Genomic DNA, 27,728 nt, shown 5'->3' on the forward strand with positions numbered 1-27,728 from the left:
AAACAAAAAGTGTGATATGACACTGGGAGGCGACGCAGTTCTCAGTACATGATATGACACTGTTCCACCTGTTAACCAGTTACCTGCTACCAACCGTAATATAACTAGTACTGCTTATAGATGTAGATACATCATATGGAGTGCCAGCTCCTGGAGCATCATTACTGAACCTTCCAAATATTAAAGGAGCTATTAATAGGAAACTGTCGATATATAATTTAGAGTATTTGTACAAAGAACACAATGCATACCTAAAATATTAGGTAAGTGGTTTCCCCTTTACAACAACTTTAATGCCTAATATTTTCTAGAAGGGATGGGGCTCACTCCATTTCTCGCCAGCATCACATGACAGACTTTTACCTGCTTTACATTCACTTTTACTGACACTGCATGGAACACAAATCTCCTTGCTTATAAAAAACCTTCCCTTACATTTTAAGATGGAACTTGGTCTTTCCATGATTTTCCAGCTGCAGTGTCTCCCTAAGAACATTAACTGTTAGGCTTACAATGAATGAATGAAAAAGAACATAAAAGAAAACTACCAAGACAGGAACAGAGTTGCATGCATGTTACGTTTGCGCTGTTTCTAAAGCCAGCTAAGCATGTAAAATCTCATTAGGAGAGATTAATCACATCTTTGGTAGCTTAAATATCTTACCTTTGGCTTTCAGAATGAATATTTGAATATAATCACATTTCTGTACTCAGATGGCTCTATGCCATTTCCAGATACAGTTCTGAAACACTGGTATAAACAATGTAATTTTTATTTTTAAAACTTCTAATACCAAGATTTTAGATAACTGCAGCCTTGCCTGTGTCCATGGCCCTTTGATGAATGTCACACCTCAACCTCATGACCTAGTTCCAAGTTGGGAAATAATACCATTTTCACTACATTAATGGTGTTACTTTTTAAACACTTACAGTAAACTGAGCATTTACAATTAATCTTTTGACATACCGTCATTTTCCATGGTATCTGGTTTGCATACATTAAAACTCTAATATGGGTATAAATATATTACACATGTAATTAATAGATAGCTTTTCTGTATCTTACTATAACACAAGATTACAGTAAAGCAGTATAACACCTAATTTAATTAACTTGTTAAAGAATTTATCAAAATTACAACTTTGTTCCTGAATCATGAAAGTGCCATTTTCAGATGCTTTGTTCATTATAATCTTGGCAGTAAGCTGACACAAAAAAGCGTAAACTTACCTTGCAAAGTGTTGAAGATGGTAAAGAGGTAGGTAAAAACCTCATTTACTGTGAAGAAAGCAAATCCCCACGTAATTCCCAACAAAAATGTGAGGCCAGCAACACTCCGAAGGTCTTGAATACTTGTTTTCCTCTGAGCACCAAGTTGTTTTTTCTTTTTAATGCGACACAGCTGGATCAGCACAACAATGAACATGCTGATATTGATCAGGAATATCACACAGAAGTATCCCACAGCAGTAATATAGAAGACAATTCTATTTTTAATCCAGCAGCTAAAACACAAGAATAACATCTGTTAACCATCAACAGAAAAGGAAATTAAAATAAATACAAGATAAAGCTGAATTTTGTTTTAAATACAAATCATTTTTGCTTCATTGCTAAAAAGGTGTTGTTGTTGTTTTTTTTTCTTACCAAAAGGTAAGAGCATTCATTTAGGCAGTTACCACAAGGCACATAATATACTACAGAGCTATACTACTGCAAAGCTCTCTCACTGCTTCATTTCCTCCCCCACCTTTAAAGAAAAAAAATTAGTAGGATCCCTCCTTCTTCCCTCCCAACCCCATCCCACCCCTCTCCCGAAAAAAAAAGAAAATAGAAAGCACCTCCCTTTATTTAACTTACAATTCATCAGGTCTGGTTTTAGAAACCCTCCCTGTGGATATAAGTCCATAATTATCTGGTGATACTGCCAGCACAGTAGCCACAACTACTGCTGGTAATCCTAAAAGATTAGACCAAATACCAAAGTGAAAATCTTGTCAAATCCAATAGCACAACTTGAAATTACTGTATTTTTCTGTGAAACTTACATTCTGCAATTTGCTAGTCGAACTATGTTGACTACTAGCTGCCTGAAAAAAACTCAAAACTGGGGCATTCAAGCTGTGTTCAAGAACACAATTTGGAAAGAAACCAAGTTTTTTCTCTGCAGCCAGCTCCAAAACCTTTCTTACCTAGGCAACAAATACTGTCACATGTCAAAGTAATTTAAACCATCAAATAAAGCATACTCAATTTTCTTATTTATATCCATTTGAAGAAAACAATTTTATTGATTTTAGTGTCTTTACTGATGTTTACTCAAGCGGCCAGAGAAGATAATGAGGGCCCAAATCTCTTCATCCTTTAACCAGTTACACCTACCTTGACACTTTTAGTTGATAACAGTGCTATTCCAGAAACGGAATATATATATTTAATTGCATTTACTTTCAAAACAGAAATGGTGCCATCTGTCCGGCTAATGAAAATAAGCCATTTTGAAGGGGACAGACTTTTTATCAAGATCTGTTGCAACAAGACAAGGGGAAATGGTTTCAAACTAAAAGAGGGGAAATTTAGACTGGATATAAGGTTTTGTTTTTGTGGTTGTTTTTTTTTTTAATGATAAAGGGCAGATGCCATATGCCCCATTCCTGAAAACATTCAGAGTCAGGCTGGACATGACTCTGAGCTCTCTGATCAAGTTGTAGGTGTCCCCGTTCATTGCAGGAGAGTTGGAATAGATGACCTTCAAAGGTCTCTTCCAACTAAAACCGTTCTACGATTCAAATTAGGTTCTGTTATATTTGCACAAGTAAAAGTCATTATTCACCTACACTGCAATAACCTCAGTTTTTTACACTGCAACCTGAGAACACCTGCATTTAGAGAGAAGTTCACTACCTCAAAGTTGGAATTCATACAATCACAGTTACTGATAATGAATACTTTATAACTGACAGTAGTAAAATTTAGCAACTGCTTCTGTTTCATTCCCAAACTGTGTCACATTTCCAAAAATACTTGGGGAGTTGATACATATATCTGGAATCCAGAAAGTAAATCCAATACATACCCCAACCAACAATGCAAAACTTAAGAATGTATTTCCGTACATAGGTGTTAAAGACTTTCACAAGTGCAAGATACATGTGGAAAGCTTCTAGGCCCATCCAGGTGAAGGAAACCAAGAGAAAATAGTGAAGAAATACAGCAACTGCAATGCATAGGCCTCGTTTGTTATACAATGCAATCCATGAGTCAAGGAGGAAAACCAGGTTGAGTAGAAGTAATGCAGCACACAGCTGGATTAATATTTTGGACGGATAGTCTCTCCGGATTTTCCTAAAAAGCAAATTAGTGAGATAACATAAATTGTTCTTGGATCCCTGGGTTACTTTTTCTCTTGTACTCTTTAGTTCATAAAGAAAAATTGCATTTATATCGTTTCATTTATATATAATGCTTTTTACATTGAATTTATACACGAAACAGAATGTTTTATAGCACATTTCCAAACTAATGGTCTATATGAGTAAAGTTTGTTACAGAGTATAAACAATAGCTTTGATTCCTAGATATCAGTACTTTTTTTTTTTTTTTTAATATTGTACGTAAGTCTTCCTCTTGCTGTAGTACTTTCGAAACACAAACTGAATGTTCGTCAGTGCTAACCTAGATTAAGCTTTTGACCAGGCTTCTAAAACTTTGACAGAGCCAAGTATTTATTATTGATGGGATAATGAGAGAGTAAACGGGTGCCAAATAAATTCTAGGAAGATTTCCAAAACATATTGTGGAAGACTTAACAGTTAAACCTCAAAGATCTTAACAAAATGTTCTGACAAATACATATTTGTGCATGATTAATAGAGATAGAATCCAAAAGTACTGGAAAGGACTTAGCAGGGAAGACTACAGATGATTGTAATTGAAGAATAATGGGAGCTCACTTGAACAGATACTTACTCAAAAGCTATGTAAGTCACGAGAGTAATAGAAAGAAAAATTGCAGACAGGCCACAGCCTATATAGGATATAAAAGTCAGTACCAATTCTTGTGTGGGACTTAAAGGAGTATTTCCATACAAATTCTAAAAAGGAAAGAGAAGTTGATTTAAGATAGTGTACTTATGGAATGGAAAAACACAGAAAAAAAAAAAAGCAACCTTAAAATGCACAAAACAAAAAAAAAAAAAAGCAAACTGTTTTTTTTCATGGATCTTATGTTAGTTGGAAAACAGAAATACCAATTTAACAGTGAAAGTCCATGTGATTGAAATAATTTTACATTGGATTTATCCTTTTTTATTATTATCTCTACATAATAAACAATGGCCTAAACGTATGAGCTACAGTTTAATAAGCACTTAAAACATTTTTACTTTAATGGAACTCATGGGCTCTGTTCAACAAGCAGCTTAAGGACATTACTAATTTTAAGGCTCTACGTACAAATCACAAAGCGAACAGAACTAGATTAGTTCTAGTTTAACAAGTGGTAATTGTTTTCTGAATCCTCATTTGTTGAATATGAGGCATGTTTTACATATCTCAATTCAAGAAAATGTTAATTTTTGAAATACTTACCATCAAAACTGCAAAGCTTGTGAGGTGGTTGCATGAACAAACTGTTTCATTTACTCTACTTTCCTTAACAATGCAACCTTCGTATGACCAGCCTCCATGTCCCCCTGTTAAAGAAAACAGCCTTGTAATAGATTAAAGCATGTCCTTCTACTATGAATGTGAGTTAGCATACCTAAAGCAACATGATATATCGGGTGATATGAAGTACTTACCATTTTTATTAAAGTCCCAAAAAACACATCTGACTGTTGAATTATCCTGTTTGGGATAAAAATAAAAATTCAGAAATAAAAATCCAGAAATTCAGAATTCAGAAAAAATAAAAATTCAGAAATAAATATTTTACTTAACTGTAAGTTTATGATCAAGAAATTTGAACTATGTACAAAATACAGGCAAGAATACTGCATATATTAAGTGTACCTGTTTTACACAAATACTACATAAATTTAAGCGCATAGAAGAGATTAACATCACAATATGCAGGTGAAAATATGCTGAACAAATTTGAAATGACCATGCAGGAGCTAGGTCTCCCACCTAAGCTAATACTCCATTCATGGTAGAACACTACGAACTTCATTGCCTTTCTACACTATACAGGATTTTTCATCCTTCCTGATTTTTCTGGCCGTGTTGCACCTACAAATGTCACGACTGCAATATCTCCCTAGCAAACCCCACTGTCAGGCTTTCACATAACAGATTTTATTCATTGGAGGATAAAACAGAAGAGCAGGTAGAAAGGATCAAAACTGCATAGCTGACTGGCAGAGCAAAATTATATCCAATCATTTAAGAACAAAAATTAATATCAATGAAATAAGCAAAGATGAGATATTTTGAAAGTCTAGTTGAAAATGAAATGTCTACACTAGTAATGCAGAATCAAATGATCTGTATTCCTAGTACAGTATTTCTTCTACAAGAACTCCAGAGGCAACAAAAGCACATTTTGTCAGCCAGAACAAATCATACCTGATTAGGTCTGATATTCTGTAAAGTAACAGTTACATTTGCCTTTAGGTTTCTAATTGTGAGGTTAGCAACACTTGATGATATAACACTGCTGATTAGAGATGCATTCTTCAAGGACAGATCCTAGAACAACAAAAAACAATCAGATTTTAAAATCAAAGAAAACAATGGTGGAGTACAGTTCACACAAGTTCAGTTATTACATGAAGTGGGTACTGTACAAAAAAATCATTTTAAATCAGGATGTTATTAAATATGTTTTATGGACAAAAAAAAAGTTCATATTTTATTTTTGCTGTAGCATTGGGTTTAAACTGTTACGAATAAAGGATCAAAAAGGTACCTGGAACACAGTGGTCTTTTTAAATAAATTGAAAATAATTCTAGAAGCCAAATCCAGCTCTTCAGGAGGTAAGTTTGTAAGCAGTGATGAAGGAAGTGTAATTGATCCCAGATTATTTAAGTCATGAAGCGCATTAGGGCCAAGAGAGATCTGAAAAATAAGTGCAAGAATTATGCTTCATTTCCATTACTAAAGAAAAATTAAATTATGCCTTATATTCAGACTAGAACTTTGAAATATGCATCTCTCAAATCACTGTGAGGAACACATCACTGTTTTCTTATTTCCCTTCCACTCAAAAAAATAAAAAGCACCTGCAGGCCTTGAAGTAGTGCAACTTATTTCAGATTTGTCTACTACTGAACATCATTTGAAAACAATGAAGAGCAACAACCTAGCTAGGTATATGTGATTATGTAGGAAGTTTAACATTTCACAGCACAGAAAAGCCTGCAAAGAATTTTTATACTCTGTATGAAGAAAATATACATTTTAAAAAAATACATTAATTTTATTAATGGTAGAAAACTATTTTCTTCCTGTACCCGGTGGATTGTCTTGTGCACACTCCATTTTGGAGACCCCTGGCTTAGAGAGCCACCAAAGAAATCCCAAATCTATTCTACAAAGATGATACTTTCTGATAATCTCTGTACTTCATTGCCAGTGGCACAAGATTTCCAGATCTTACTTAGCAAATATATTTTCAGGACTTCTACCTCCTAAAAGTCATCTCAGATTCACGTACCAGATACTACTAGGAAAACAGAACTCAAGCGTTACTATTTCATTTAATATTTACTTTTTCAGTACCATAGAATAGTTCCAGTAGTACTAACGGCTTATGCTAAGTTAAGCTATTTCCTTCTATGGGAGAACACAACGCGCCAATATTTGTCCACAACTTTCCATCTCTCATCACTCAAGTCTCCAAGGGTTGCGTTGCCTAAATCAGAACTTCCTTAACTTGGAGAGAAGGTTTGAGTGAGAGTGTATGCCAACTTTCTAAGCACTTTTTTCTTGGCGATACCAACTACTCATGAGTGACAATTGTGTGAAGGACATTACTCAAGCAACATAGTAAGTTCTTTCCTGGCACTGACAATTTCCTGCAATTAATCTTCTACCATAGGAAGCCATGTGGAAACACTCCTTGACAAATTTTAGCACAGACAGCGTAGGTGATTAAATGATTCATGATTTTGACTTCTTAAGGCAAAACGATAAAGCCAAGCACTCTGGTATTCTCACTGTACCCTCTAACAGCTTATTAGTCAAATGCCATTTTCTGCTAACTCTGTTGCTTATTTAGTTCATAATAGAAAATAAAATAAAAAACTCTGAAATATTTCACAAAGCGAAGTCTTTTTTTTCTCTGAGAATAATATGAATAAAAGAACCTGAACACGTGACATAAATGAAAAACAAAGTCAAATAATATAAATATTAAAACAAACACATTAAACATGAACTTTTGAAATTTCATACAGTTTAAAATTATCAGTGTCCTACCTGGAGATCAGATGAATCCTGGACTGCAAAAGACATTTGGCTGGAGCGGATGCTATTGGTTTTGACAACTGCCAGAGCCAAGGATGGGGAGGAAAAATCAGCAGACATTGTTGAAAAGTTCAGTTTTAAGCCAATATAATCCACTACTTTTATAACTCTGTTAAGAAAAAGAGATGCTTAGTATTATCAAGCAAAAACTCATAGTTATGGACCAGCAATCCAAGCACAATGTAAAATACAGTTCAGTTACAGTTCAAACAGTTACAGTTAATTCAAAAATTACAGTTCAAACAACTTACTGTGGTTTGAACACAAAAATGTTTTTTCATGGAATCACAGAGTGGCCTGGGTTGAAAAGGACCTCAAAGACCATCTAGTTCCAACCACCCTGCCATGGACAGGGTCACCAACCACTAGAGCAGGCTGCCCAGAGCCACATCCAGCCTTGCCTTGAATGCCTCCAGGGATGGGGCATCCACAACCAATCGTGGCAACCTGTTCCAGTGTGTCACCACCCTCTGAGTGAAAGTAGCATACATTCTGAGTGAAGTAGTACATGTATGTAAGTTTTAGAAAAACCCTCTGAGTTCTTCATAGCATTATATTACAGTACAGAAAGTAACACTATAATAATACTCTTTTTCATGCAATTAAGTTAAAGAACAAGAAATATTCTTTTGGATTAAGATTATGAAAAAATGAAGCACGCTGATGGTAATTTATCAAGGCACTCAATACAACACACTTTCAATCTATTGCCAGATTGACCCACCTGTTAGAAATCTGGGGTGGTAATTGTTGAGAAGCTGTCAGGACTTTGCTAACCTCACTCACCATCCGTTCTACATCTTTTGACTCTACTTTTCCAGCTGCTAAATCTTCTTCTATTTTGGATATGATTTGCTCAGCTGTGGTGACATTAATGGTGGTATATGTCGAAGTTGTGTATGTGGTAGCTGACAGTATCTTTCCTGTAACAAAAGAAAAGTTGTGCATTTTTCTAAGTATTGTGCTTAAGAAACGAAGTAAGGTCTGAGAAGCAGAAAAATTACTGAATGAAAAAACTCACCACAAATACAAGCATGTTACAAGAAACAATCTTTTTTTCTCCCTATCAGCTTCTTTGCAGATAGCAATAGAGTCTTAGGAAAATATAGAGCAAGGTTTCAAATAGTCAGCACTGGCTACACTTTATGCTGATTACAAAATGAGCATCGGTGATGCTAAATAATCTACTACTTGAATTTTCAGCTACTGGGTGCCTGCAAGAAGTAAATCAGGAGAAAACCAGAAAACCTAACTACCACAGTTGACAAAATATTGTAGTGTGAGGTACCACTCACCATGGCCAGAAGCATCAGAACATATTCTAAAATGAGTATAGTAGGTTTTGAAAGTTGTTATCAGGCTTGTCAAAGTAATTGGAAGACGGTAGCTAAGACACATAATCAAAATCTTGTTTAAAAAAAATTAAAAGCAAATTCAGTATATGGAATTCAAATTAGAAGATATTTTTTATTTGTCATGTTTACCTGTGCTTCCGTTAGACAGGCTACCATGGCCACCAGCAGTAGAATAAGGATGAGAGGCTGAGACAGAATGTTCGACAGTACTAACAGTAGGTGTTATTGTGAAAGGAGTAAGGGGAAGAATAGGTGCCTTAGTCATGTTTTCGTTGTCAGAAATATGTTGGGTTAAATCCGTAGTAAGAGGAATTTGTGCGATAGAGTTGGTGGTAGTTTCAAAAAGTGGAACTGCTATTGGAGGTTTGGGAGGAAGCTCGGAAGGGGAGATTGCAGTAGGCTTAGTGAAATCTACAGCAGGAGAAATGATTGTGATAGGCTTGCTTTTATATGTAGCATCAGATTTAATTGAGAGAGCAACATTAGAAATAGATTTTGTTGCAGGTGTGGAAGAGAGAATTGCAGTGACAGATTTATTAAACGCTACAGAAGGAAAAGTTGGCATGGTAGGTGTAGCAAGAGACTCAGTAGAGGAATACGTAGTGCTATCAGTAGTGGAAGATGAAGTCGCAGTGGTAAAAGTTTCAGTGAGAGGATCTACAGTGGGAGATGTGTACAGAGTTTCAGAAAATGGATTTTCTGTGAATGGGGGGATCAGTGGTCTAATTGTAGGTGTTCGTTTTGCAGAAATCACAGTGGGGGAAAGAAAAGCACTCGATTTGAGGGAAGAGACAGCAGACTTTTTATGGGGAGAAGGCGAATGAGAGAAAGGAATCCATATGGGATGAGGCGGCAATTCTATAGTACTGTTAAAAAAAAGCATGGAAATACATGTTAAATTAAACACTATTTAAAGAAAATTCGCTATAATTTAAGAATAAAAATGAATGATGTGGGCATAATACTAGTATTACTAATTGTGCATAAAATTCATCAGGTCAAATGTCTCATGCACTAGTGACAAATAGTACTTCTGTAACATTTTGAGGTTTCATGCATTCTATTTTGCTATAGTTGTTAACTATCAAGTCCACATATAATACCACTTATTTTTATCTGCTTTGGAGGTGATGTGATTCTGAACTCAAAAGCTACCTGCGTCAAAGGAAAAAAAGAGGAGGGACAGGGAGGAAAGAGAAGGGAGCTATACAGGAAGACGTCTGTCAGCTTGTGCTTGTGGAATCCTTTCTAGCTATTATACTGCAACATGAAAGTTCACTCTATTTATCCATTACAAAGATTAGGAAATGAGCATGCCAATCTGTTTGTATTTATACTTACTACATTTTTAACTCCTCAGCAGTCATAGAACAATACTTCAGTGATGAACAACAGCACTGTTCTGAAATGACAAAGCATTAACATAGTTTGTCCTGACACATAAAACTTGCTAATACCACGGAAACAAGTTATTCAAATAGTGTATGTTTTACAGTTTTTTAACAATAGTGCTTTTGCATAATTAGTTTTGAGTTTTGTACTCAATGCCTCAGAAGTTCAGACTTCTTTTTAGTTTTGTAAACAAACCACAATACAAAGCTACATGCTTTGAAACACTGTGAGCCACTCCACGCTATCAAAATACAACTAAGAAACCTGAGTTACATTACAAACTTTGTGAAATGCATTTGTGCTCTCAAGTAATGTTAGATAACACTTTCAAAATCAAAAGTTCTTTATTAATGTAGTCAGCAACTTCATATGAAAGTTTATTTTTAAACATACACATATCCCCCTTCAGTGCCCCCAAAAAATCAGAAAGTCTGTATTTTTTATGCATTTATGTTATTCAAAATAATTTTGTTTTTATTTAAAATTAAATAAGCAGGTTTTTGGTACTTGGAAGTCATCTGTAAAGACATGACATTTAATCTGATGAGAGACTGTGTTTAAAGCATAACTTACGAATTTCGCCTATTTCTTCTTTCTCTTTTAAACTGCTTATATTCTCTTTCTTATCCAGCTTTATTATGAAATTGCAGCGTGTACTATAATGAGAAGAAAAAGCCTTAGACTCAAGAAATAATTATGGTATTACAATACATGAATCTAATGACAAATAATAACTCAGAAAAGCATTTTATTCCTGGGCTTCTTCAGATTTGGGCATGTTTACAAAGCATGTATTACACAATGTCAGGTTAAAACAAAGAGCTGTTTGTAGCAGCTCATTCTCTTAGTCCTCAACATACTCTGTCCATTCTTAAATGTGATTCTCTCTAGTCAGTTAGCCATTAAAGAGTTAATAATTCTGTAAAGGTAACTGTAACAATCTCCCTTGTTACTGTAGAGAAACTCTAGAGAGAAACTAGCAAATATCCTAGATGGCTATGTTAGTGTATAATTGCCTAGGGAAACCTCAGGAATTCTCTCTCATGATTTTAACAAAGGAGCTTCAATGACTCGAGCAGAGAACTACACTTTTTGCGTTTACAGTTCAATTACTATCTAAACTAGCAAACATACAGTCAGAATTCTTCCTCAGCAGCTCACATAGGTGAACAAAAAGGGAACACACAGAAGACGAAGCAAAACTTATTTTCAACTAACAATAACATGGAATACTATTTTCAGTGAATGACACAAAAGAGTTTCTGTTCATTATTATTAGAGGATTTGGGCTTTTGTTTCATCCAAAGACAGTAAGATACACCCCTAAATTCAAGTATATTGGAAGTTCCAGATTTTGTTTCAGAATACACTGTTTTCAAGCTGATTTGTTTAAAGCATCATCAGTTCAGCTGTGAGCAGCAATTATGTTGACAGAAATTATCTACATTTCAAGGTTTCCAGAATCATCTGTGTAGAGCAGCCTTGCCATTCTGATACTCCATGGCTTCTAGACTCTGAAATATCTTCTCAGGCTTGCCCTGTCCTGAGCATGACTGATTTCCCAAGCTGAAAAACAGTTTGGGAGAACAACTACCTGAAAGGAGGATGAGGCAAAGTGAGGGTCAGCCTCTTCACCCAGGCAACAGCAATAGGACAAGAGGTGATGGCCTTGAGTTGTGCCAGAGAGAACCAGGTTGGGTATTAGAAAGAACTTCTTCTCTGAAAGAGTGATCAGGCACTGGCACAGGCGGCCCAGGGAGGTGGTAGAGTCACCATCTCAGAGGGTAATCAAGAAATGTATAGATGTGGTACTTCGGGACATGGTCATGGTTTAGCAGGTAATATTGGTGGTAAGTGGACAGTTTAACTAGATGATCATAGTGACTAAGTTGCTGTATGACTCAGCTAATTTGAAGATGAAGAAGAAATATTGTAGGTAAGTCTGTGTTTCAACAGAAGATTAATGAAAAGCAAAGTAGTTTGGTAAACAAATAAAACAGATAACTAGTAAGTCTAATGGGATCAGAATTTCTTTCCACATTAGCCCACTTATATTTCTCCAGCCTGGTTCTCAGACTCAACTTCCTAGATAATTTTTCTCTTGTTATACAGCCATTCACATCTGATATACCACAGGCTCTTAAATATGTAGTAGCTATTAAATATATGAAATTTTAAAAAAATAACAACAAACCTCTGCTTTTCTGAACTGCATTCCATAACGGATGACTATAACAACAAGGAAAAATAGAATGTTTTGTCAGGATAAAGCAGAACTTAAGACACTATCGTAAATAAATTGAAAAAAAGTTTTCCAAACAGCAAAAAACAATTAGTAATCTTACCTCACTCATTTCTTGCAAGGTTTTGTTGAGCTCTAAAATTCTGTAACATAAAAAGTTACAAACATGGAGAAATTCTAGTTACATTTCCAAAGACAATTCAGCAGTATTATGAAAAGAACAGTAATTACCAAGGAAAAAAAAAACCTTTTTTTTTAAACTACAATCGTTCTAATATTGTACAAACACTTTAAAAGGACTTAACGTGTAAGAAATTGCCTTTTATTAGTCACTTTGTAAACTAAATTTAGAACTGGCACCACATATTTTAACATCAAGCCACTTACAACCTTAAAAAAGATAGATCTTCACGTTGCTTTTTGGCAAGCAAGCATTCAGAATAGAACTCTAAACTCACACTGAAAGCCACTGAAAGAAGATCAGCAGGAGTTATGGATTTCTTCAAAAAAGAACCAACCAAACAAGGTCTGTTCTTTATTTTCAGAGGGAGTTTTTGTAATAGCAGTGAACACACTTCCTGGAAAGCAGGATGAATATTAAGCATGCAGAAAGGTAAGCTGAACCACAGCTGTGGGACACAACCTAGACAAAGGCTTAGTTAGATGCCTCTGGAAAGAGGAAAATGCACGCCTTAGAAAGCCTGTGAAAGAAAAAGCTATACTGCAATAAAAATAACAATATGATCCCATGAATCAGAAAAACTTAGAGCCACAGAACGTCTCTTTGTAAAATTTCCTAAGAGACAGACTAAAGCCCTGAAGTTATGACAGCTTCATGAAGAGCAACAGCCAAACTGACATTCTCAATATTCCATAGTTCACATTCTAAGGTATCGTTACTATTATTATTGCCATAATAACAATAGTGATTATAAAAATGATGATGATTAAAAACATCAGTATATAAACAAGGCATTTAGGCCTTGTTAAACCCCTATGAAACCAAAGGACCTGAAGACTATTCTAATGAACAGAAACTTCATGTTAAAGAAAAATAGTTCACATTTACTAACAGTTTTAAATTATCAACTACAGGAATACTGCAAAGTGAAGAGTCCGCTAATCACATGAAAGATCTTGCTTAGTGTTTTTGAAATATGGCAAAAATTTCAATCCTTATTCAAGCTTACCTCAATTCTTGTATGGTTGGTGCTGGAATTGGAATTAAGCTTGAAACTTGATTGTCAACAGTTATGTTATTAAACTGTTAGAAAGAAAGATACCAATAAGTGATCTCTAGCATCAGAAGAAACTTACATTCACCTCACACATTTCAACAGAAACACATTTGGAAAGCCCAAAGAAAATCAGTACACTTTCTCATGAATGCACTTCAGCTGGTATTTATCACGCCCATGTTGTCACAACTTAAGGAACTGCATCATCTAGAATATACCTAATAGAAGGATCTGACTTGTGAAAGATGAAGCAAAGAGGATAGTAACTTCACCACACATCACACTGGTCAAACAGAAAGTTGGCTTAGTCCGTAATAGTGATCTTAGACCAGAAACTGAAAAAACTTCCAACTGCAGTGATAGTGCAGGAACTGGACAAACTACGTGAATGCTGTAAGCAACAAAATTAATGTCCCAGTAGAATCCTGGGACTTACAGTCAAGAATTGAGGTCAACCAAATGTTAAATGAGACGTAAATATACCTAATCTAGCCTCTAGGCCCAAGAGAGTATGACATCCTCTACAGACCTGCATTCTTACACTCTGGTTTCCACCATTACCTGTTATTTCTACATTTAAAGCAGTGAGCATCTTGAGGAAAACATCGTCTGACATTTACGGCATTCATGTTACATAGAAATATTCTGCTAAAAAGTAAAACAATTTCAAGAGACAAGAATCTATCTTTTCTAATAGCTGTCAGCATAATATTCATACAGCAGAATGGTTTCAGGAGACGTTATCACTATGGAAACACAACACATCACAGATGTGGCTCTTGCTTTTGAGATACGGGGGCCTACCCCTGCCCAAACTAAATGCTTGATGTGTTCCTGTGCTTGATGTGTTCAGTATCTCTCTGTGTTGACTTTGCTGACTACCCTCAGGCTTGCAGAGATTGGCACATAAAATCACAGTCTGATTGTAGATAACAGATGTATAGGAGAAAGCTACAGGGAACCATTAACAAGATCGTGGCCCTTTTGTATTCCATTCATAACACTCCAATATTCTTAACCGACCACAAAGAATGACACCCTATTTCAGAGTCTCAACATGGATTAGTTTCAGGATGCAGTCTAACCTAATTTTTGCTCAAACTGTCAATATCTAATGATGCTATCTTCCTCAAGTGCCTAACATAGTCTTCAAAGAAAGATTCTGTATGCCTAAATGTAGACTTGTAGCTAGGCAGTTCAAACCTCTCTCCACAATTCCCAGAGTTACCTCTCTTTTTTCAGTGTTTAAATAGAGAATAATGGCCTTTGCTACAATAAGTTTACCTTCTAAGACTTACAAACAAGTGCTGTATGTCTAAATTTTAAGAGAGAGTATTACTGTAGGTAAAATAAATCCACAAATACCATAGTAAGAATCACATTAGGGTTTTAAGCATTTTAAGCATAGACCAAGAAACTGATTTCAAGCTTCTTTATAGAAAAGTTTTACAAGAAAGAACACTTACTACTTCTATATTAAGTGACGTGTTATTTTCTTCTCTTGCATGAAGTTCTACCTTGCCCACATAGAACACTAAAACCAAAATGGAAAAATGTTTAAGAAAACAAAAACTTAACATTGTGTAACTTTACATGATGTAAAATAAATATTTGAGAATTAAAAAATGACAACATAGTCTTGTGTTAAACACATGGGAAATAAGGATGCTTAAAACAGCTTTTCTGAACATCCATTGTTTTTGTAATTGTTCTTCCATCTCTTCCCTTACTGTTTCCATAAATAAACTAGCCTTATACAAGACTCATAACTTCACTGTATTTTCTTTGTTGCTGACAATCTCAATTTGAAGTTTTTGTTGTGTTTTTTTTGTTTGTTTGTTTTTTCACATAACAAGCATAAAACATATGAGTAAAGGCAAAGTGATATGAGTATTATTCAGGTGCTTTAAGGGTAAAGAACTTTCAGAATACCATAATTAAGCACATCATTCAACAGTCCCTGAGAATAGGTACGCTAACTCGAGAGAGAGCAAATGCAACTTCTATGACACCTCTCTTCAACACGAGCTATGGACAAAGACGCATACAAGAACGACATACATGATGTCATCCAAATCATCCAGCTGTTTACTGTGCCAGCCAGTAGGGAAAGTTTACAGAGGAGGACAAATATTTATACTATCTTATTCTGAACCACGAAGCATTCGGTATATGTCAGCTTTGCATGAATGACTTCATTTTCTTAATTCTTACAGAACACCATTATCAAATTGCTTTGAAAGACAGCAATATGTATCAACAAAATCTTATTTAACTATGATTTTGTTAACAAAGAGAACATAATTTCCCTTTCCATTCTATTTTTCCTGTCCTATCATATTATGTTTTTAAAATACACAAGTTTTTACAGTAATATCTCTAAGCAATATTTCAACTTCTGTTCCTGATACAGAATTACATTCTGTATGACAAACACTAACAGCATACTGTTTTATTGTTTTCGCAGTTCTGTAATTCTTATCATCAGTTGCACACACTTTGGTAAGAAATCAAGGATCAGAAATACTATATACTGAACGTTACTTTTAAATTGAAGAGCACATTTACATTTGTTTGAAGCTGCACACTATCTCTCTAAAATGGCAAGACAATTTACTGCAGAGGTAACTTTTATATGGCAATGAAAGGTTGCCTCATTACCCAGAAAATAGTTTGGCATGATTTTTATTAGGAAGGAAAATTACTGACCTGAATAATTACAGACAGACGATACGTTGCATAAAATGGTTTCTCCAGCTATATTTTGGAGGGGGAAAAAACAAGTGAGTAAAAGAGCTGCACTTAAAACCAGTACTGATAAACACATTTACAATAATTTCCTTGTTTTAAAAGTGAAGTTTTTTACATTTCACACATTATCTAGGCTATCCTTCTCCTGGGTGCTTACCACGAAATTATCTAAGACCTTACACACAAAGTGAGACACACTGGCTTTCATTAACTATTTCTGAGTAATTTTCTGCAACTTTTTCCACAGATCTACATACAAGTGGTCTCTGTTCCTGTGAGGATTTCTTTGTTTGTTTAAGTCAGTTGGCTATACACAGTTGTATCTAAGACACTATGCAACATACTTAAGTTATTAATATATAGGAAAGATTATATTCTAGTAAAAATGCACACCTGCTTTTCAATAATTGTGTGCTGTGTGGTTATTTTCCAAGATTAATATTAGCAATTACTTCTAATAAATACAACCAAGATGGTCAAGTCCTGAACTCTCACTGCAACTTTCCATGTGCAAGTACCACATTTTAGAATAGGAATATAGACTGGCAGTAAAGAAATGCTGTTTTCTCTGCTGTTGTCATTATCTAGTAGTAAATGAGATGAAAATAATTTCTTCCCCATTTTATTTTCACTGTTTCTGCGGTCAAAATATCTGCTTATTATAACCTAATATTCACCAGTTTTATCACCAACAGTCATCAGAAGGAATGGATTGTGAGCAGCAGGCAATATTCAAAACATTAGATAAAAATTAACAATATAAATCTGCCTTCCATTTTGTGCTGGGAGCTGTCAGTGAAGCAGAAATGAAAACTGTATCAACACTTTCATTAAAAAAAATCCACAAAGAAATAAAATACAAATAACTAAATTTGTCAAAATCCATTACATGAAGGACAGTAACATTTATAAAAATCCAACACAGGTCAACTTGATTTGTTTACAACCACTTTAAGGTACCTGGAGGTGAAAGTGATCAAAAATTGCTGCTGCTTGCAGCCCCAAAGATATTGGCTAACACAGCTGCAAACTTCTTGCAGACCACCTTCATACAGTCAAATAATACTAGCCCATACGGCTCCAAGTCAACTACTCTACCACTTACTCTGCCTCAGTGCAAATACATTCCAGTTTATCTCAGTGTACTCCTACTGACAGGATCTGCCCTGAGAACATCATGTCTGGGTTCAGTTTGCTCCAATCTACTAAAAAGCAAGATGTTTTTTGTTAATAGAACACACAGATCCTGAACCTTTCTTGTGTCTTCGTGACTCTTATCACTGCTGTTCTGATTGACAAAATAACCAAACAAGTTGGCAAGCACAAGTAATTCTAAGAAGCATAAAAGAGTGTCAGTGGTGATGTATGAATCCTACCTGGTGTTACAGTGGAGTAATAGTCAGTAATGTCAGGAGTGTCTGTTTCTGTTTAAAAGAAACGTAAAATTAAGTTTTCATATTTTTATTTTAAAAAAGAGAAGAAATATGAGTAATAAGAAGATTTCCAGTTCCACTTTAGTCTGCTTTCCCGAAGTGTAAATACATGACCATTTATAAGGGAATTAAGTCATTTTCTGCATGGGACAGAAAAATAGAGTTGAGTGAGAACCACCCAATCACAGAATCAGATGTTTATGTCCCCATTTCAGCCAGTTACTCTAGCCTCCCTATTGTTTTCAGCCAAAGAAGTGGTGCTTTTAAGGCATTATTTCCATTTGGCCAGTTCTACATAGGCACTTCAGTGTCCATATTGTAAAAACGTTCTTCTCTCCATTATCCATGATAAATAGCAGGCTATCTTGCTCAGACACAGACATTCAGGCATCTGTACTGATAGGGGTGAATCTACTCCTTGTCTTCAAATGGAGACATCAGGAAACAAGTGCAGCAAATAATCCTGATGGAAACTTACTGATGATATTTGGCAACTCACTGCAAGAACATATATAATTTAAGTGTTTTTAAGGAATTCTGTAAAGACTTGAGTTTTGTAAAACACTTTGAATACTATCATGAAGTATAAAAAACATTCCATCTAACAGATATATCAAAAACTTCTATACCTGCTTAAAATAAATATGCCTAGTTTGGGCTTTTGTATGCAATTCAACGTTCTGTATAAAAAAAGTTAACAGCTTTGTATTAGTACAATACATTTTGAAACCCTACCAGTCGTGGAGACTTAAAATACAGACTGGATACAAATGCATTTTAAGAAAATATATGTATTAAAAAGCAAACCTTCATGAAAGCGACACATTTCCCTTCAGGTATGACTCTCCTCATGCTAATTCTCACCTGTACTTTCTGCAGTATCATCTGAAGTCATCTCTGAGGAAGCAAAATCAGAGGCATTAAAAACAATGAAAATCAAATAAAAATCTAAGCAACTAAAAAATCTATTAAAAAATCTAAATCCAATTAAATCTAAATAAGAGAAACATTAATAAAATCTTGCCTGAAGGGCTAATAGGGTAGGTGACAAAAGTAACAATAGAGGAGTCTGGAAAAAAGGAAAAGAAAAAAGATATTAATGTAATACTTTATTTCTATGCATTTTGGAGAAAGGAGAAGCATGAAACACTTTCTGAACTGAACTTCAAAGATCTAAATTACCTTTTTGGAACAACTTTCATGCCTGTTACAAACTGCTAACCTTAATTTGACCATCTGAGTAAATATATGAATGCAAAAAGCCAGTAAGAAAGTTCCTTGAGATAACTTCACTGGATCCATTCTTTTGGAAGAGGCAGATCAGCTTCGTGTAATTTCTCAGCCCAAAGGCATTTTTCCTGCATGAATTCACAACACTCAGAAAAAGGGATGACAGACTGGGAAAACTCTGTCTCCAAGGAAGCTATTTTTGCAGAAACCATGTATAAACACAACAGAGTTAGATGGTAAATATTTTTAAGTGAAGGGGGAAAGTGAAGGGAGGGAGAAGGAAGGAAATTAAAAGAACAGAAGAAAAATTAATAATTGCACAGGATGTGCTTAGAAAGTATATTTTAAGTGTCAGTGCAGGAACACAAAGTGGTTCAAGGATCACTTTGATCACTCCAGTAAGACAACTGCGTGACTTTTTGAAAACAGAGTCGTTTCATAATTCATGAAATTCTGAAAAAAAATCCAATTTATGCTTTCCAAAGTTCCTTGCTAAAAGCATCACTGCCATTCCTAGATATCAATATCTTCAGTATGATAAAAAAAATTAAAAAAGATGACTATCTCTCTGCACAATGATAGCTGTGCATCAAGAAGAAAAAAATAAAATAAAATCAATCTGCTTGGAAGGGGAAAGGAAGCTTTTCTTTTTATTTATTTCTACTGGATTACCCATTCTGAGACTCTTCAGAAATGCCCTGAAAATTCCATGCCAGAACAAAAGCTAAGCATATTAGGTTCTTCAGTGACAATCCTGAAGACAACTCATTTTCTACAGCAAGTGAAAACCAGCCAAAATATAAGGAATCCAAGTGAAACTAAATGTTGACTTAATGTGCATTATTTGGCTTGGTACTATAAATTCTAAATTGGCTGCAGTTGTTAAAGACAAACCATTCCCAGAAAAGGATTGTATCCACAAAAGAACAAAAGTATGTGTGCTTGTGTCTATTCTTTCTTTTCTCTAGAGCACAATATGTCAGCATACTTTAAGGAAGAAGGTAATGGACTCTTCCCATATATATATATGTGTGTGTGTGTGTGTTTGTATATACATATATATATATATGTATATGTACAGACTTCGTTATTTTCCACAATATTTTCCTGTTTAAACTGTTTTCATGATGACGTTCATCACCTCTGGTCCTGAAAGTTAAATGATGTACACACATCTTCTAGGGTGGAAGGAGACGTTGGGGAGCTTTACCCATTACAGCATTCCTCCTCTGACATCTCTGCAACTGTTCAGTGGACAAAAGGCTCCCCCATCAAGCCACCTGCACCTACCTCAACTCCAGCCTTCACTGACAAAAACCATGAATGGTCTGATAAGCTATGCAACTTCAATACAGAGTAGAATTAAGCAAATAAAGACAAAAAGCAATAATAAAAAAGAAAACACTACATACTGGAATTCATTTGTGTTACAACTTTTCTATATTACCTCAGAGAAAAGCAGAAAGAGACTTCTCTAATAGGAAATAAGACAGTGTAGTAAAGTCTTGATTTTCTTACCAGAAATGGTTGTTGCAGTTAATTCTTCTGAATATGTAGCTTTTGTTTAAAAAAGAAGTAAAAAAAAAACAAAAAGAAAACAAAACAATACAGGAACACATTAGTAAACAATGTTTCAGATGCATACATAACCATCCTCAGCAGCTTTTCATTATAGTCCCAAAAATTAACTGTGTTCACCAGGAGAGGGCAACACCTGCTTGTCAGAACAAATCCAGGTTGGAAAAAAAATAAAAATAATAACAATCTCCAACAAAATAAATTCATACTCATTTTAAGTTTAAATAAAATTCAACAAAAGATTGTTTCTTTTCAATAAATACCAGGCAGTTTGCACTGTGTAATGTTACAAAAACAAATACTGATTTCCCAGGACACACAAAAAGCCCAAAAGCCACATGCCTACCCTGAGCATCTTGCTAATTCTGAGAATGGGAATCAAACATACAATGCTGCACTTGGATTACTAAGAACTCTTCTCAGCCTTCGCACAACAACACTGACACTTGCTATTTAGAATTCATCCCAAACATAACTGTTCTCTTTTCAATCCTGAAAAAAGCGGCATCAGAAAACACTGATTTGTTTCAAGTTTGAACTCTGATCTTGATAGTCAACCAACTATATAGCAAACACTAGCTACTAAAACTTGGATGCTGTTAGAGTGAATATGTGAATCAAAAAGAAATTAGATAATTTGATATCTGGTGCACAACTTCAAAGCTCTTTCATTCACGAATGATTTTTGAGAGTGCCACAGGAAACTAAAACCAGAGTTGTCACAGAAATATGAAGAACAGCTGGCTACAAATATGCAACATTATTTTAAAATATATAATTATTTCAGTATTTTGCCCCCAAACTCAAAAGTTGTCCTATAATATTTTTTAAAATACACTACTTGTACTTAAAAGCCTCTCCTATTATTGTAGAAGGATCAAATCAAAGACACTTTAAGTCTCTACAGAAAAAACAGATTTTCTTGTTTAACATAGCAAACAAGGAGCTTCTGACATGCTAATCACTCAGGTAGCTCCTTACTCAGACTATTCTGCCTTGCTGAAAATTAGTATTAGCCTCCTTGCAAAGAATGAATTTCAATACTCTATGTTCATCTACTCTGGAAAATTACTGATGCTATCTGTGCAATGAAATACAAAATAATCAAAAGGATCATAGAATTGTAGGGGCTGGAAGAGACCTCTAGAGATCAAGTCCAGCCCCCTGCCAAAGCAGCTCCCTAACCCAGGTTGCACAGGTAGGCAGCCAGGTGGGTCTGGAACATCTCCACAGGAGACTCCACCACCTCTCTGTGCAGCTGTGCCAGTGCTCCATCACTGCACTGGGAAGAAATTCCCATGTACATTTGTGCAGAACTTCCTATGCATCAGTTTGTGGCCATTTCCCCTCGTCCTATTGCCAGCCACTGCCAAGAAGAGTCCAGCCTTATCCCTTTGCCTCCCATTCCTTAGATATTTACAGACGTGAATCAGGTCCACTCTGAGTCCTCTTTTTTTAAGGCTGAACAGTCACAGACCTCTCAGCCTTTCCTTGTAAGAGTGGTGCTCCAGGCCCTAAATGATGATCTGGATAATTAATTTGCAAATATTTACATATTCTTAAGTATCTCCATGAATTAAAAAGTAACAGTGGCAACACTTTCTAAAATGCCAGAATAATGAGGAAAAAAAAGCAAAGACCCTTCATATAGTTTTCTAGGAGAGATTTTTTTAACAAATATTTACACACACAGATACACCTTTTGACACAGGCATCTTAGATAAGCTTCTATGCTTTTAAAAAAACACATTGTGATGTCAAAACCTTCATTTCGTGAAGATAAATTGTTTGCACAGTACTTGAAAATTTTACACTAGAACTGAAAAAATAACTTTGCAGAAACTGAAATACGTCTACTGGAAAGGCTGGCCGGTATTTCACCTTACTTCAGTCAGCATGACTAACAATGCTGGTTTTCTATTTATAAATTATTGCTTACCTGCAGGTCTGGTGGTTTCTTCAGTAACTTACAAAAAAAAGACAAAAAAAAACAATTAGGTGACAGATCTAGGACTAGAGATTTTTGCAATAGAAAGCAAAATGAAATAAAAATAACGAATATGTCTCTCCTCAAAAAAAAAAAAAAAAAAACCCAAAAAAACACCACCAACAAAAAAGGAATAAAACATAACTTAAGAAACCCATCACAGCCAAAACAAAGCAGAAGACATAGAGCATATTCATTCTTCCTAAGAATTCCAGGGTCAGGCTTTCAAATTATAGTTTGGTCTTAATAGTAAACAGTTACCATCAAAATTATTAGAGAATATTTTTTACTTAGTTAAGTGGGTGTCAGAGTTACAGAAGGGAAATTAAAATCCCTCAGCTGTGTCCTATCATTCTGCTTGGAAGATAAAATTTCCCTGCTCAGAACAGAGAAAGTGCAGAGAAAAACATCTTAGGACAGATCATGTGCTCAGCCTGCTCTCATTAGGCTTATCCTCTCCTGAGAGGAGTCTCTAAAACGGGCATGTTCTCCTGTGACACTACTCATCTACTTCCTAGTTCATTTTACCTCAGGGATGCCCTTTTTGCACATTTGGGAACCTACTAACTTCCTGTCATTAAACAAAGTCTCTCACTTCAATTCAAAGCTGGTTCGCAAACCTCCTTTGCATCCACTGAGAACCATCTGGAGTCCTTCCGCAAAGCTGGAAGTTATACTTTTATTTGTTTATTTATTTTCTCTCTACTTGGTTTATCACTTCTGTATTTATGAAAGTCACAGTCTGTGACTGTGACTTCACACAGTCTGTGAGTTTTACTACTGCCTTTCCACTTCCCAGGTCTTCAGAAATCTTATCAGCACATTCGAAGAGTGGTAGACAACAGCACGATGCCCAGGTGGAGACCAGTGACAAACAGCGTCCCTCATGAGTCTGTCCTGGCGCAGATACTACTCTACATCTTCATCAGCAACACGGACAGAAAGAATGACTGCACTCTCAGCAAGTTTATGGATGATGCCAAGCCGGTGTGGTCAGTATGTTGGAGCAAAGCAATGCCATTCAAAAGGACCATGACATGCTTGAGAGGTGAGCCCATATAAACCTCATGAAGTTCAACAAGGCTCAGTGCAAGATCCCGCACCTGGGTTGTGGCGATCACTAACATGAATACAGACTAGGTGACGAGTGGATTAAGAGCAGCCCTGAGGAGGAATACCAGTACCTAAAGAAGCCTACATGAAAGATGGAGAGGGACTCTCCATCAAGGTAGTGATAGGACAAAGGATGATGGCTTTAAATTAAAAGAACATAGATTTATATCAGATGTTTGGAAGGAATCATTTGCTCAGAGGGTGGTAAGGCAATGTAATATGAAGAGATATAGTGTACACATGTGCTCAATGACAGAGGTGTGGACAAGACAATTGAAGCCACTGCTCTTGTCTTGATTAATAGTTAGCACTTCATGCAAAAGCCCTTACTTTCAACCAAAAAGCCTCGGAGGAAATCAAACTTTCAAAAAGGAATCCACCTCTTCAAGTACTCACTAACAGCAAAGGGAATTGTGCACAGTTTCTGCCCAGTAAAAAAAAAAAAAAATCTACCTAAAGAATCTGATCTTAAGGTCACTCTCAGATACTCCTGAAGAGTTGGTTTAAACATGGTCACTATAGACAAACTGCTTCTCCCATCCTCTATATGCCTTCAACCTGCCCTGTGAATTTTAAGAGTACAGGTAGTATCTCGAGAAGTATCTTGAGGTAGATAAGAAAAGCGGTCCGATTACATGTTTAGTACTGTAGGATAACCAGTAAGAAATCAGCAAATTCTAAGAACATCAAAAGCTTTTTAAGTTATAAATTCAACAGTATGAGGAGCAAAATAAGCTAACCACAAGCCATGAATCTGGAGCTGAGAAATGCATCAAGTGATGGTGACAAGCATAGTCTGAGGGACATTTTCTTGGGTCACATATCTAACCACAAATTCTCTTACAGCACATTATTCATATGCTCATTGTTGCTAGAAATTATCAGGAAGACTTGTTATAGAAAAAGGTGTGACACTAAGTTCACTAGCCAAATATTTCACCAGAATCCCTTTGAATGTAGAAAGTTGGAGGAGAAGTAGCTGTGATACATTATTCAACTTAAGGTGATGTCCACAAACTAATGTACCTCTGACACCAATAATTAGGACCTGTGAGCTGAGTCCATAAGCCAAGCATTGTAGACAATTCCTGGAAAGAAGCACTTCAGGGCAATGTTCACAACAGCCAACAACCCCTAAATCTTTTTGGAGATGAAGTGTTTACCTTTGGATTATAGGCCCTGGCTCTAATAGCCATGTTAACAGCTCACCTTTGTTTCTTGAATTCCATCACCAAGGTTGCCTCTTTTCAAAACTGAAGAGGAAAAACTGATGTTTTGTGCTGTCTAGAAAACAGCCTTGTGCTTACGGCATTACTTAGAATTAGAGATTATAACTATCAATCTACAGTACCTACACGTCCCATTCAAGCTGTCCCAGCAAACAAAGTAGAACTTGAAAATCTCAGCTAAAGGGAGAGAAAGGGAGAAGGCAACTTTGTAACACAGTAGTCAAGATGGGAAAGGCAAGATTTGGGATCTGATTCCCACAAAAAGGGCACAGTCATTCACACCGTGCTTTTCATTCATTAACTATTAGAAACAACAGAAAACCCTTAAAGCAGGCACAACATACAATCATTCATCTACAACAGGAATAATGAAAATATCCTTTTCTTTGTCCTACCTCCAATCTAACTTATGGCCAGTACACTCCTTTAAATTTTTGGAAGGGCAACACCCTCTCTGATTCACCTGTCTTCAAGCAGCCCCTCTGCTACAAGTAAATCAGTTTTTCCAGGGTGGAGGAGTGAAGCAGCTAGAACCAGATAACAACATTTTGCAAGAATTAAGCTACTGGCTGCTGTTTCTTGCTCCCCTATCCCAGGGGAGCAGTGTTACAGCTGACTTACACTGTTTTACCTAATATTTTGTCATCTCCTTTAAATTTTTTTTCAGAAACCATTCTTTGAACAAACCTGACACAGCAACTAGAGTGTTTTCTAGGGAGAAGCAGAAAAGAATGGAACTGCCATGAACAGGATCCCCACACGGACACCCACTGTGTCCTTTTTGCCACACAAAGGAGCAGGGGATGGAACAGCACAAAGGGTCACATCTGCTGGTCCGTGTCTCTCAGGAACCTTGATGAGAGAATGCGAGACAGTTTGTTCAAGGCAGATCCAGACACAAAACAGGCAGGAAATACTAAACCTGGTCACCAGTAGAAGTACAGATTACGTAGGACTACAGGATGAGAGGAAATGGCTTTAAACTGGAAGAGGGTAGATTTGGACTAGACATCAGGAAGGAATTTTTTACTGGGAGGGTGGTGATACACTGCAACAGGTTGCCCAGTGAGGTTGTGGATACCCCCTCCCTGGAAGCATTCAAGGCCAGGCTGGATGGGGCTGTGGGAAACCTGGTCTAGAGGGAAGTGTCCCTGTCTACAGCAGGGGGGTTGGAACCAGGTGATCTTAAAGGTCCCCACCAATCCAAACCATTTTGTCATTTTATACACAGCAGGTGGGAAAACATACACCTACGGCCTTCCATATTCTGGGTCATAAATTGTAGATTTATGAAATAATATGAAATAAAGTGCCTCAATTTTCACTTGTTTTAAACTCAAAGTGTGCCAAAAATGAGAATGGTTTATGTTATCACATAGAGGCACCCTTAACCATGTCACATTTCCCAAAGAGATCAAGAGCAGAATGTTGAATGAAAGAATCTCAAGGGACACCTTGGTGGCTAAAGTAATAAGTTCTCTACAGGCAGCAGGACTTGGCCAATACCACAGAACGGCTTCAGATAACCAAGACCACCTATTTCTGATAAGATCAGTTTTGACTTACAAATATACACAATCATACCAGAAAAGTAGTAAAAAACAGATTTTCCAAGTAAGATGTGGTAGTAAACTTTGTGCTGAATTTTTCCACTAAAAATTCAATTGATTCCAGCAGAGAAAGTGATTTGCACTGCAGATTTCAATCAGAAATGGGAAGGATAAAATGAATGTTTCAAACAGATATGTACTATCATCTTCCAGCTTAAAAATCAAAACATTTCACACTCAAATGTCAATTCCACACTGTTTTTAATTCTCTACAAATCCTCTTCTAAACATTATCAGAGGCAACAGCACTCAGTATGTATGCTGTTAGTCACCAGTACTGTGTAGCAATGACCCTCCATTTGTATTCAGTGTATTCAAGATAACAGCAGTGTGAAAAGGCTTCTCATGGACTTGCTCATGAACAAAACCAAATAGCTTCAACAGCAAAGTATCAAGTGCTAATATCCTACAATCTTCTATTTATAGAAATGGACAACTAGAATATGGCATACAATTCTCATAATTCAAACTGCATCCAGATTTTCTATTAAGAGATTGGGTTCCACTGACTGAGAAACACTGCCAAAGTGAATCATTCTATCACCCAAAACACCTCTTCTCTTGTAGGCTGATTTCCAAAACGCGCCTTCTATTCATACCAAAGAAGACTCAGGCAACGAAAGCAAAGAAAGGGGAGGTCAAATATGTATTCTGTTAATATGTACAAAGTAGAGCAGTATGTGACTCATCAAACAGGCACTCACAGTTATTCCACCTGTTGCCCCACCCCCTTCACATCTACTTATTTAAGAGCTTCCCTTAAGGGCTTCTAAATGCTTCAACAGCATTATACCCTTACAACTATTTAAAACATATATAAATTGGTGAAAGTAATGGATTTTTTTTTCATCTTTAGCTTTCATAACTTGCTCGGTGAACATAATAATACAGATCAAAGTTTGGTACTCAACAGACTAGGATGTAGACTGGATGAGTGGCAGCTACATTTCAATCTTCAGCCTGAAAAGCCTTACGACTCCAGCTTTCCTTCTAGGAAAGTTGATTCTGTCATCAGAAGAGTATACAACTCAAGAAATCTTTAAAAGGGATTACGTGAGTCTAAATCACACCTCCAGTTGTTCACATCTCCAAATT

General features: G+C 36.0%; 1 protein-coding gene across 1 annotated transcript in view; it reads right to left on the reverse strand.

Annotated features, from left to right (window-relative positions):
* ADGRG2 (adhesion G protein-coupled receptor G2) overlaps positions 1–27,728 on the reverse strand; it is a 41,160-nt gene that overhangs the window by 4,178 nt on the left and 9,254 nt on the right. Inside the window, exons 3-24 of the mRNA XM_065741358.1 lie at positions 22,634–22,660; positions 20,635–20,673; positions 18,751–18,783; positions 17,830–17,877; positions 16,412–16,459; positions 15,169–15,236; positions 13,655–13,728; positions 12,568–12,607; positions 12,417–12,451; positions 10,796–10,878; positions 10,172–10,232; positions 8,960–9,696; positions 8,200–8,398; positions 7,428–7,584; positions 5,916–6,065; positions 5,573–5,695; positions 4,807–4,852; positions 4,595–4,698; positions 3,974–4,098; positions 3,081–3,349; positions 1,865–1,964; positions 1,235–1,509 (exon numbers count right to left, since the gene is read on the reverse strand). Coding sequence (XP_065597430.1) covers positions 1,235–1,509; positions 1,865–1,964; positions 3,081–3,349; positions 3,974–4,098; positions 4,595–4,698; positions 4,807–4,852; positions 5,573–5,695; positions 5,916–6,065; positions 7,428–7,584; positions 8,200–8,398; positions 8,960–9,696; positions 10,172–10,232; positions 10,796–10,878; positions 12,417–12,451; positions 12,568–12,607; positions 13,655–13,728; positions 15,169–15,236; positions 16,412–16,459; positions 17,830–17,877; positions 18,751–18,783; positions 20,635–20,673; positions 22,634–22,660 — 2,841 coding nt within the window. The remainder of the gene's footprint in view (positions 1–1,234; positions 1,510–1,864; positions 1,965–3,080; positions 3,350–3,973; positions 4,099–4,594; positions 4,699–4,806; positions 4,853–5,572; positions 5,696–5,915; positions 6,066–7,427; positions 7,585–8,199; positions 8,399–8,959; positions 9,697–10,171; positions 10,233–10,795; positions 10,879–12,416; positions 12,452–12,567; positions 12,608–13,654; positions 13,729–15,168; positions 15,237–16,411; positions 16,460–17,829; positions 17,878–18,750; positions 18,784–20,634; positions 20,674–22,633; positions 22,661–27,728) is intronic.

Source organism: Cyrtonyx montezumae, unplaced genomic scaffold, assembly GCF_038088225.1.
Source record: "Cyrtonyx montezumae isolate F1298 unplaced genomic scaffold, pur_monq_1.0 scaffold_3, whole genome shotgun sequence".
NCBI lineage: Eukaryota > Metazoa > Chordata > Aves > Galliformes > Odontophoridae > Cyrtonyx > Cyrtonyx montezumae.